Raw genomic sequence first — 12,183 nt, 5'->3', positions numbered from 1 at the left:
ACTTATTTATTTGTAAAATATTATAACGAAATGCATGTGGATGTAGTCACATTATCGAGCAGATTGCACTTTTAATAGTTGAGTTTGAATCATGTCAAAGACGAATTTGAACCATATTATTCTTAACTCATTGTGAGATTAAGTTCATACTTTTTTTTAGTGTAACTAATATTGTTTGTTTTAAAAAAAAAAAAATAGTTGAGTTTGAATCTCTCTTCCCTCCTCTTTTTACAGTTCGGAGTCAAATATCACGCGTATAAAAATAATATTAAAATACAATTTCTTGTAATTTGGGGAGTTGTTGGTTCATACAATTAAAGAACGGCTTAACGGAATAAACGGTCTCTGTGATGATAATTGATAAGGTATTCGGAAGATAGCCTCCGGTTTGAAAAATTTAGGAATTAAACTCTTGTAGTAAAGTCTGTTGGGGCATGAATCCTAACAGACTTCACCATGAGGGTTTGATTCCTAATTTTTTTCTCAACAGGCCTAACTTCGGAATACTATATCACCACAAAAAACATTTATCTGTTTAGGCCTTAGAGAAATTAAAAAAAAAATCTTCTTAAATAATTTAACGTTTAAGTTGTTATGTTGGGAATTAAGAACATCATTCGATAGTGATGCAAAGATTATTAATTAACAGTCTCTAGATGTAGCATATCAAATTCGATAGTGATGCAAAGATTATTAATTAACGGTCGCTAGATGTAGCATATCAAATTCAAAGAAGGATACTAACTTTTCCATTCATTTTGCTTACCCTAATGAGGAATCAAAGACTACCACTACTGCATTTAACAGCTTCCGCGACGAAAATAAGTACATTACGCAAAACTCGTGAAAATAAGATTTGCGTGATAAAGACATACAATGTACCACAACACAAGAGATTTTTTTTGGTATTAATCTTTTCTCTAAAATCTACATTATGGGAAATGCACTCCTGCATTGTGTATCATTTCATTTTTTTTCGTTATTTTTTTCTTGGAATTTTCAGGTTTTATCACGTTGATTTTTCTCAAGTTTTGGTGAAGGTAATCTCTGGGTTTCTTTTGGAATGCTTGAATTTCTAACATGGCGGCCGATCTTTGTGTTTTTGTAGGGAAAAGAAAATCAAGAATTAAGAAAGTTTAATTGTATGTGAGAAATGGGAAGGCTGTTTGTGATCACTCTTGAGGAAAACATGTATAGCTGCAAGCACTGCAGAACCCATCTCGCTCTTGTCGACGACGTAATCTCTAAGGTCCGAAATCGCCTTCCCCGTAATTCTGTTTGTTATGAATTTTTACTGTTTATTTGCATAATGCACGCTACCTGGACATTCAAGAACTCTGTGAAATTATGATGCATCGTTGTGATATGTAAATGTGTGGCGAATTTTCGATGAGAGATTTATCGGTGGTGGACGTAAGAATTTAGTTTGTGTGGGTTTGTTAAGCTAAATTCCAATAAGTGATAGATAGGGGGTCTAATCATTAGATATTGAGGAGTTGTGATACGTAAATTGTTGGTTTAGGTTTTGTTTAGAGAGTTTTGTTTGTGATATTGAGGAGTTGTGATACCTTTATACCGTAGCACAATGTGATGGTTCATGTTCAGACTGGTTGAGATTGGAAGCTCAAACATTGGGTTGTTTCTGGGTTCCTTCTTTTATTCATGGTGCAGGCCTTCGTTTCCTAATTCTGTTTATGGCTCATCACAATCAGCTTTGGCTTCATGGCTTGCGCGTTTGATGAACGGATACGCAAAATGCTCAAGATTTTGAACCTTTATCTGCAACCCTCTATGATGATATTCCGGGTTTAATTATGCAATTCTAGGAACACAGATTGTTGCTTTACTTGCTGGAGAAGAATTAGGTCTTCAATTCCTGCTAAGATTACGTCCAAGGTATCTATTTTACACTTTCCTGGTGTAATTGTTAAATTTTGGCTGGAAGATTAGATAGGAACTTGCGTCTCTGTTCTCTACTATAATTCGAGACCAAAATGTTGTCCTGGTTATTTGTGTTACTGTTGGTTTGAACGCTGATCATATGGAAACTAAAGCGATACAGTATGGTGTATGTTTGATATCAGGAATTTAGGATTGATAAGTGACATTCTAACCCCTTGATTTGCTTCTGTTTTTGTTCCAGTCTTTTCACTCCAGGCATGGGAAGGCTTATCTTTTCGATAAAGTGTAAGTGTAATACTATTTTACGGTTGAAAATTTGAATAGATTCAGTCATAGCTATGGATGCTTGTATATCAGTTTTAGGGTTACGAGCATGTGAGTTTATATTGGTCTCACTTGCCACAAAAAACTTGGCCATCCTATGTGCATGTATCGTTTCTTGTCCACCGATATGAAATGACTTGAAGCACCAAACCGAACACGGTCTGATATAGGCCAGAGGATTCATTCCGGTTGATGAATTTTGAAAAGCTTAACTTTGAGGATGGCAAAAGAAATAGAATTAATGAAATCAGTGACAGCATAGCAAATCTATTTTGGAGTATTGTTCTCCCAAAATTCACTAATTAATGCATTTGTCTCATAAACGCATTTTCGTTCACTTGAATCCTATGAAGAAGGCTTATTCATAACTGCATCAAGTGCAGCTTACACATATGAATGCTGAGTTAACCCTTCGTTTCCCCAATGTATGGCAGCGTAAATGTCACACTTGGAGAGAAAGAAGAGCGGATCATGATAACAGGATTGCATACCGTTGCTGACATATTTTGTGTTTCGTGTGGATCAAATGTGGGATGGAAATATGTAAGGATATCTTTTCTTCAAAACGATGCTTTATTTGTTTTCGGTATTTGCAGTACTTGCATCAAAGTGACAGCTGAATGAGAGTTTTATTTTGGTCATCGATTTCAGGAGGCGGCGCATGAGAAATCCCAGAAGTACAAGGAAGGAAAGTGTATCCTTGAGAGGTAAAACCAAATCGACGTCTGTGGTTGCTGAATTAAAAGCTTTTAGAGTGATTTTCTGTGTTCTTGAGCAGATTCCAGATTCTCGGTCCTGATGGAAGCAACTACTCAATCGCTCTCGAAGCTCAGATTGGCGGAAGCGATGGTGATGAGGCTTGATTTCCCATCCATTCAGGAAACTGCACTATTAGTTTCAAATGTAAATTCTTAGCAATCTATTTTCTTTATTGAGTAGGCTTTGCTAATTGATTTAGAACATGGTATTGATGACCAATACAGTTGCTAATCAAGTTCTTCAAAAAAAAGTATTAGCTTACATCTGGTTTGCTATCGCTCTTTTAGGTTCACTGGAAATATACAGACATGTTAATATATTATAAGGTCACATGATGAGTGAGACACTCGTACGGGGATATGTTCCTGATGATAGGGCAAAATCTCGTCATTTTGGCATGATGGATTGAGGTTTTGATGAGACCTTTGAACTTACAAAGGTCTAGTTCCTTGACTCTTGACTTCTGCAGTGCCTATGAAGGTATGCTTAGAAAAACTAAACTACACTCTCAGGAGTAGCAAATTTAAAATAATGAAAAGAGTATTGTACTAAAAGTAGTTTAGAGGTTATGCGTTTGATTTTCTCCTCCCAATATTTGTTGCAATGGGAGAAACAAATAGGTTTACAAGTAAATACTCTTAACCACTTCAATTACAAATTTCTTCTAAAATAAATTTAAAGACGTTGGATAAGAACAAACACTCACATTATTTAGTAAACAAAATATATGAGTTGAGAAGCGGTGCAAATGTGACTAAAATAAGTATGTCAAGTTAGTCTGATGTTTTCACATCAAGTTTATATCTTTTTCTATAGAATATAATAGTGTTCCAGTATTTTTAAGTCATATAATTTTTAGTCACTATGACACACCCTAACCCGAAGACTAGGACGTGCTGCCCGTCACGTGAGTGTGACGTAACCATAACGCAAGCGGAAACGATTTAATAATAAAATACGAGTCAACGAAAACCACTAATTGCAGTTATTTACAACCTAGCATTCTATGTGCATAAGAGTGTACTAAACACACATAAACAGAGCATAAGCGTCTAGGTGCAGTCAAGTAGGACCATAACTATTTTACAACACCCTCGGGTGAATCCTACATTTATTTAGTCTGTCAGAACGCCGAAGCAGTCCTCGTAGGCCACCAACGCCTCAACTATCAACTAGAACCTGGAGGGGCGAAAAACAGAAAACGTGAGTGGGCGAAAAATAAAGCTTTTCCAAAACATTTCATAAATCCACATTTATAACCCCTTTTTGGAAAACCTGTATACTTTCCCAGAAAAATAGTATATAGCATATATATCTCAACTGTCTCGATCAACAATCTTATAGCAGATTCAATAAAGAATGTACCATGCCAAATTCAGCAGTTTAGTATGAATGCATTGACATAATATAAATCAGGTAAAAGAAATAATCAATCGGAGGCCCTCTAATAGTCCTGAACGATTGAACCTAGAGCTCAACATCTATCAATCTCACTCTCTGCCGGAGTCACTCCGCGTGACCTGTCCGGCCTTCTGCACATAAGTCGGAACCACCTAATGCAGTCTGAACGACTCATGGTAATATTCGCTCAAGTGCTTCTCTCATCAATCATCTGTATACAATAACCTAAGGTCACCCACCAGTCATAATCTCACTAACATTCTACGACTGGCCCGTCGTACCCACTCCGCGTGGACTGTACGACCAGCATCTACTTGGATCCAAGGCGAGCGTGCGATGCGGTGAATACTATAAGCACTAAACCATGGTGCAGGATATGAGCTCAATATATCATCATCCTCAACATAACAGTAATTAAATACTTACCTGTGCGTCCACAGCACCATCATACATATATGCATCATACGACAGTTCATAATATCCATAACATTCTATGCATGGCAATCACATCATATTTCATTTCATTTCAATATATTTTTCATTTAAATTTGATTTCTGGGGAAATCGAGTATATAAGTATATATATAGAAAGCAATGCCCACTCACTGGTATGTCGCCGGGTCGTAACCCCCTTGACGCCCCTGGATGTGCTCGTCCTCGTTAAAAGTTCCACCTAGAAGTGAAATAACTTAAAACAATCATTTAACGCACATTAAACGCACCTAAACCAACTAGGTAATAAATTCTTCATACGATGCTCAAATTGGGTATATGAATATACCACAGTGACCTACACAACCTCAGGATCATCCCCATATTTTTAAAATAATTTTTGGATGCTCCACGCGCCCCCACGCGCCTGACGTGGCACGGACCTACGCGCGGCCCACGCGCAGCCACGTGCCAGGCACACTGACGGTACAGTGAACGGCGTTAGGAATATTCCCGGAATATTCCGTTAAAAACTAACGGTTTCCGTTAAAGTTAACTAACGGCGTCGGAATATTCCGTCAAACTTGACGGAAGATTCCCTGTCTTCTCCGGCGAGTCGCCGGTCGCCGGTTTCTGGAAAATTTTCAAATCCACTATTCTCCTTCGTTTTTCGTCCAATTTCTTCGAATTTTACACCAAAATGAAGCATTATCACGTTGGAAGGGTTTTAAGGCCTAAAAACTACGAGATCATACCTTCCAAAATTCCTCAATTTCGGCCAAACTCGAACCCGACGATCCCGACGTCCATTTTGTTCAAATGAGGCACTCCGAGCCTCCTTGGGACTTCCTAAGACTCGTGGTGATCTTTGTTTAACCTAAAACACAACCAAATTTAAGTTCATGAACAGTAGCAATCTCGGAGCTTAAGTTTTCTACATGGAATCGTGGGAAATCTTACCTGAAAACAATATCAATGTGTTCGTATGGTCCTTACGAACACGATGCTACCTTCCTCAACCTTAACTTGTGAAGTTTTCAAGGTCTTGGGTGTTTGTCCGAGAGTTTGAGAGAGAATGAGAGTAAGAGAGAGAGTGAGAGAGTGTTTTCTGAAGAATAAGAGAGAGAGAGTGACTAGGGAGATGAGAGAGAGACAACAAAACGGGTTTTGGGGAGGGATTTAGGGTATAAGGCCCTACCTTAACCCATATAATATTAACACATACAAATATATAATTCTAACCCTAGTTTAGGATCTTAAAGTAAAACAAATGTCAAAATTACGCACCTTAATCCCGTTTAAGGGCGTTTCTGTAATTTCACGTCCTCGGTATTAAGTAATTCTGGGACGGGCTGTGACAATCTCCCCTCCTTATAGAATTTCGTCCCCGAAATTCCAGTCACCAACCAAACCCTCAATACTCATAAAATAGCCTCGGATACATATCTCTCATCCGTTCTTCTGTCTCCCATGTAGCTTCTTCCGCTGAATGGTTTCTCCACAATACTTTTACCAAGTTCACGGTCTTATTCCTCAAAGTTTTATCTTTCCAATCCAGTATAGTCACTGGTTCCTCATCGTACGTCAAGTCCGGATTAATTTCCAATGGTTGAGGAGGAATCACATGTGAAGGATCTGAAACATAATGTCGAAGCATCGAGACATGGAACACATTATGTACCTTAGACAACTCTGGAGGTAGCTCCAACCTGTAAGCAACTTCACCAATCCTCTCAGTGATCTCATAAGGTCCAATGTACCTGGGGCTTAGCTTTCCTTTCTTAAACTGATCAATTCTTGAATTTCTTCATCCAACGATTGAGCTGTAAGCACCCGATCAATTAAAATTGGCTTGACTTGAAAATTGGCAAGAAAAGCTTCACTTTGCTCTTCCAATTCTAACTCTACTCCAGTAGATCTCAACTCTGCAAGAAGAGAAACACGACTGGCATACAAAGCATTAAGTCGCCCTTGAGGTTTTCTACTCAGAGCATCAGCTACCACATTTGCACGACCCGGATGGTACTCAATCGTGCAATCATAATCACTTAACAATTCCAACCATCTTCTCTGACGAAGATTAAGATCATGCTAAGTGAAAAGGTACTTAAGGCTTTTATGATCTGTAAAGATCTTACATTTCTCGCCATAGAGATAATGTCTCCAGATCTTCAAAGCAAACACAATAGCTGCTAACTCAAGATCGTGAGTCGGATAGTTTCTTTCATGAGTCTTCAACTGCCTAGAAGCATAGGCAATCACTCTACTATGCTGCATCAAAACACAACCCAAACCATTCAAAGAAGCATCACTATAGATCTCGAAGTTACCATCATCATCAGGAAGTACTAACACAGGTGCATGAGTAAGGCAATACTTCAACTGCTGGAAACTTTGCTCACAACTTTCATCCCATTCAAACTTAACATCCTTCCTGGTTAACTTCGTTAATGGCAAGGCAATCATAGAAAAGTCTTGAACAAACCGTCTATAATAACCTGCCAAACCAAGAAAACTCCGCACCTCAGTGACCGTTCGAGGTTGTTCCCAATTTTCCACTGCTGCTATCTTTTGAGGATCCACTTGAATTCCCTGAGCTGATACCACATGTCCCAAAAATGCCACTTGATCCAGCCAAAATTCACATTTACTAAATTTGGCATATAATCGGTGTTCCCTCAATTTCCTTAACACCAAGTTAAGATGTCGAATATGGTCTGATTTCGACTTAGAATATACCAGGATGTCATCAATAAAAACAATAACAAACTTGTCAAGATATTCCTGGAATACTTCATTCATCAATCTCATGAAAGCTGCAGGAGCGTTCGTTAATCCAAATGGCATCACCAAAAACTCATAATGCCCATAACGAGTCCTGAAAGCTGTTTTATGAACATCCTCATCTTTAATCTTTAATTGATAATACCCAGACCTCAAATCGATCTTAGAAAACACACAGGCACCTTTGAGCTGATCAAACAAATCATCTATACGAGGCAAGGGATAACGGTTTTTAATCGTCACCCGATTCAATTGCCTGTAATCAATGCACAATCTCAAAGTTCCATCTTTCTTTCTTACAAACAACACCGGAGCTCCCCACGGTGAAGAACTAGGCTGAATGAAACCTTTATCAATTAACTCTTGCAATTGAATTTTCAACTCTCTTAATTCCGATGGTGCCATTCTATAAGGAGTCAAAGAGATAGGGTTCGTACCTGGAAGTAAATCAATCGAAAATTCCACATCTCTATCTGGAGGCAACCCAGGTAAATCATCTGGAAATACATCAGGATAGTGTCTGACTACTCCGACTTCCTCCACACTACCGGAATCAACATCATTTAACACCACATGTGCCAAGTATCCCTGACAACCCTTGGATAACAACTTCTTTGCCCTTATGGCTGAAATAACACCATGCCTCACCCCATTTCTTTCACCCACAAATGTAACCTCAGGTAGTCCAGGACGAAGAAAAGTAACTGATTTCCCGTAACAATCTATATGGGCGCGATTATAATGCAACCAATCCGCCCCTAAAATCACATCAAAATCCACGATGTCTAACGGGATAAGATTAGCAGGCATAATGACATTATCTACCATCACTGGACACCCAGAGTAAAAACTATCAACATAACATTTATCCCCTCTAGGCATAGCAAACTCTAAATCAAACCCTAGAGGTGAAGGATGAGGTTGTGTCATTTGAGCAAATGTATGAGAAATCACAGAGTGTGTAGCACCACAATCAATCAAGACTCTAGCAAAATGACCAAGAACATTCAACGTACCCATAATCAAGTCTGGATGGTTCTGAGCATCTTGCAGCGATATGTGGTTAACACGTCCCTGAGCTGGCTGTCGTCCTCCACGACATCTGCCACTCTGATTACCTCGTCCCTGATGAATACTTCCTTGACCTGTCTGGGCAGGCGGCCTAAACGACCCTGCACTGCTAGCAGCAACTCCGCTCTGTTGGGGCTGACCCCCCTGATACCACTGAGATCCGCTAGCTGGCATAGACGGATATGAAGTATAACCTCCCTGATCCTGAGAATATCCACTCTGAGAATAAGGATCCTGGGAATAGTGATACTGTCCTGGAGCATATGGAGTAGCATCACCCTGATAATGATAAGCACCACCACGACCAACCTGGCCATAACTGCCTGAATTAAAGTTCTGTTGAGTCGGTGCTGGTGTTGGCCTAACAGGCTGCTGGGGCCTCTGCTGATTCTGGGGACAATTCATAGCTCTATGTCCTGTCTGACCACATGTAAAGCATGCACCACTGATTCTCCTACATTCCCCATAATGTCGGAAATTACAACGGCGACATAACGGAGAACCCGAACTACCAGTACCACCAAAGCCTCTCTGACCAGAAAATCTAGGTCCATTACCAAACCTACCACCTCCTCTCCTCGGACCTGTGGCACTAAATCCACCACTGGAAGAACTAGAACTCATTCCACTCTTCTTAAAATTCTGCATCTGACGAGGTCCTGGAATGGAAACACCTTTACCTTTCTCATTTTTCTTCTGACCATTACCCTTATCCTCTTCATCCTCACTGTCCGGAAGATTATCAGAGTCTTCCATCCGGACCAGAATCTCAAAATACTCATGATAATCGGCACAGGGAAGTGCATTGGCAAACGTTCTGTACTTCTTCTTAGATCCTAACTTGAAACGACGAAGCATTTCTGCTTGATTACCCGCTAAATCAGAATCATAACGGGATAAATCAGTAAACTTCCTGTAGTACTCATGTGCGGACATATTTCTCTGCTTCAGACTGGTGAATTCCTGTTTCTTGCGATCTATATATTCCGGAGGAACAAATCTCTTCATAAAATTTTCCTTAAATACCTCCCATTCGGCTGTCCTTTCAGGTGCCATGTGCCTCGACTGATTTATCCACCACGCCGCTGGCTCACGGCCCAAAAACCAGGTGGTGGTCTCCACCCATCTATTAGCTGGCAGGTTTCCTTGACTTTGCATCACTTGAAAGGTCTGCTCAATCCGATCCAACCACTTTTCTGCCCCTTCATAACCTTCATTTCCCTCAAAGGTTTCCAATTTCAGATTATACATCGTCTCTACAGGTGTTCTCTGAGGAGGACGGATATTAGCCTGAAAAGCTTGAGCCATTGATGCCCCTAGCTGAGTTATATCGGGGAAATTAGGCTCAGCAGCACGGCGAGGATCTCTACGAGGCGGCATAATTCTGACAGAAAACATCCAAAAATTAATAAGTAAAATCACTAGTTATACAGGACTGCAACCTATGCTCTGATACCAAACTGACACACCCTAACCCGAAGACTAGAACGTGCTGGCCGTCACGTGAGTGTGACGTAACCATAACGCAAGCGGAAACGATTTAATAATAAAATACGAGTCAACGAAAACCACTAATTGCAGTTATTTACAACCTAGCATTCTATGTGCATAAGAGTGTACTAAACACACATAAACAGAGCATAAGCGTCTAGGTGCAGTCAAGTAGGACCATAACTATTTTACAACACCCTCGGGTGAATCCTACATTTATTTAGTCTGTCAGAACGCCGAAGCAGTCCTCGTAGGCCACCAACGCCTCAACTATCAACTAGAACCTGGAGGGGCGAAAAACAGAAAACGTGAGTGGGCGAAAAATAAAGCTTTTCCAAAACATTTCATAAATCCACATTTATAACCCCTTTTTGGAAAACCTGTATACTTTCCCAGAAAAATAGTATATAGCATATATATCTCAACTGTCTCGATCAACAATCTTATAGCAGATTCAATAAAGAATGTACCATGCCAAATTCAGCAGTTTAGTATGAATGCATTGACATAATATAAATCAGGTAAAAGAAATAATCAATCGGAGGCCCTCTAATAGTCCTGAACGATTGAACCTAGAGCTCAACATCTATCAATCTCACTCTCTGCCGGAGTCACTCCGCGTGACCTGTCCGGCCTTCTGCACATAAGTCGGAACCACCTAATGCAGTCTGAACGACTCATGGTAATATTCGCTCAAGTGCTTCTCTCATCAATCATCTGTATACAATAACCTAAGGTCACCCACCAGTCATAATCTCACTAACATTCTACGACTGGCCCGTCGTACCCACTCCGCGTGGACTGTACGACCAGCATCTACTTGGATCCAAGGCGAGCGTGCGATGCGGTGAATACTATAAGCACTAAACCATGGTGCAGGATATGAGCTCAATATATCATCATCCTCAACATAACAGTAATTAAATACTTACCTGTGCGTCCACAGCACCATCATACATATATGCATCATACGACAGTTCATAATATCCATAACATTCTATGCATGGCAATCACATCATATTTCATTTCATTTCAATATATTTTTCATTTAAATTTGATTTCTGGGGAAATCGAGTATATAGGTATATATATAGAAAGCAATGCCCACTCACTGGTATGTCGCCGGGTCGTAACCCCCTTGACGCCCCTGGATGTGCTCGTCCTCGTTAAAAGTTCCACCTAGAAGTGAAATAACTTAAAACAATCATTTAACGCACATTAAACGCACCTAAACCAACTAGGTAATAAATTCTTCATACGATGCTCAAATTGGGTATATGAATATACCACAGTGACCTACACAACCTCAGGATCATCCCCATATTTTTAAAATAATTTTTGGATGCTCCACGCGCCCCCACGCGCCTGACGTGGCACGGACCTACGCGCGGCCCACGCGCAGCCACGTGCCAGGCACACTGACGGTACAGTGAACGGCGTTAGGAATATTCCCGGAATATTCCGTTAAAAACTAACGGTTTCCGTTAAAGTTAACTAACGGCGTCGGAATATTCCGTCAAACTTGACGGAAGATTCCCTGTCTTCTCCGGCGAGTCGCCGGTCGCCGGTTTCTGGAAAATTTTCAAATCCACTATTCTCCTTCGTTTTTCGTCCAATTTCTTCGAATTTTACACCAAAATGAAGCATTTAACATGTACTATCACGTTGGAAGGGTTTTAAGGCCTAAAAACTACGAGATCATACCTTCCAAAATTCCTCAATTTCGGCCAAACTCGAACCCGACGATCCCGACGTCCATTTTGTTCAAACGAGGCACTCCGAGCCTCCTTGGGACTTCCTAAGACTCGTGGTGATCTTTGTTTAACCTAAAACACAACCAAATTTAAGTTCATGAACAGTAGCAATCTCGGAGCTTAAGTTTTCTACATGGAATCGTGGGAAATCTTACCTGAAAACAATATCAATGTGTTCGTATGGTCCTTACGAACACGATGCTACCTTCCTCAACCTTAACTTGTGAAGTTTTCAAGGTCTTGGGTGTTTGTCCGAGAGTTTGAG

The 12,183-nt window shown here is 40.2% G+C and overlaps 2 protein-coding genes and 2 long non-coding RNA genes across 4 annotated transcripts; 1 reads left to right on the top strand and 3 right to left on the bottom strand.

Annotated features, from left to right (window-relative positions):
• Positions 1–800: 800 nt before the first annotated feature.
• On the top strand, positions 801–3,295 carry LOC103423483 (protein yippee-like). Its single transcript, XM_029089646.2, has 6 exons — positions 801–905; positions 1,109–1,249; positions 2,144–2,187; positions 2,661–2,769; positions 2,878–2,933; positions 3,005–3,295. The coding sequence occupies exons 2-6, from the start codon at positions 1,154–1,156 to the stop codon at positions 3,087–3,089; spliced, it is 390 nt and encodes a 129-aa protein (XP_028945479.1). The 5' UTR covers positions 801–905; positions 1,109–1,153; the 3' UTR covers positions 3,090–3,295.
• A 646-nt stretch (positions 3,296–3,941) lies between these two features.
• Positions 3,942–5,061, bottom strand: LOC139189955 (uncharacterized). Its single transcript, XR_011573776.1, has 2 exons — positions 4,993–5,061; positions 3,942–4,164 (listed from the first exon to the last, which is right to left on the bottom strand). It is a non-coding gene; the product is annotated as an uncharacterized lncRNA (long non-coding RNA).
• A 1,171-nt stretch (positions 5,062–6,232) lies between these two features.
• Positions 6,233–10,053, bottom strand: LOC139189889 (uncharacterized). The gene is made up of 5 exons (XM_070809151.1): positions 8,619–10,053; positions 7,342–8,432; positions 7,003–7,260; positions 6,606–6,888; positions 6,233–6,453 (listed from the first exon to the last, which is right to left on the bottom strand). Exons 1-5 carry the CDS (start codon positions 10,051–10,053, stop codon positions 6,233–6,235), a joined length of 3,288 nt encoding a protein of 1,095 aa, XP_070665252.1.
• A 172-nt stretch (positions 10,054–10,225) lies between these two features.
• On the bottom strand, positions 10,226–11,345 carry LOC139190213 (uncharacterized). Its single transcript, XR_011574294.1, has 2 exons — positions 11,277–11,345; positions 10,226–10,448 (listed from the first exon to the last, which is right to left on the bottom strand). It is a non-coding gene; the product is annotated as an uncharacterized lncRNA (long non-coding RNA).
• Between the last annotated feature and the right edge of the window lie 838 nt (positions 11,346–12,183).

The sequence above is a fragment of the Malus domestica genome, chromosome 12 (genome assembly GCF_042453785.1).
Source record: "Malus domestica chromosome 12, GDT2T_hap1".
Lineage (NCBI taxonomy): Eukaryota > Viridiplantae > Streptophyta > Magnoliopsida > Rosales > Rosaceae > Malus > Malus domestica.
The sequence above is the reverse complement of the archived record's forward strand: the minus strand, read 5'-3'. Positions and strand labels throughout refer to the sequence as shown.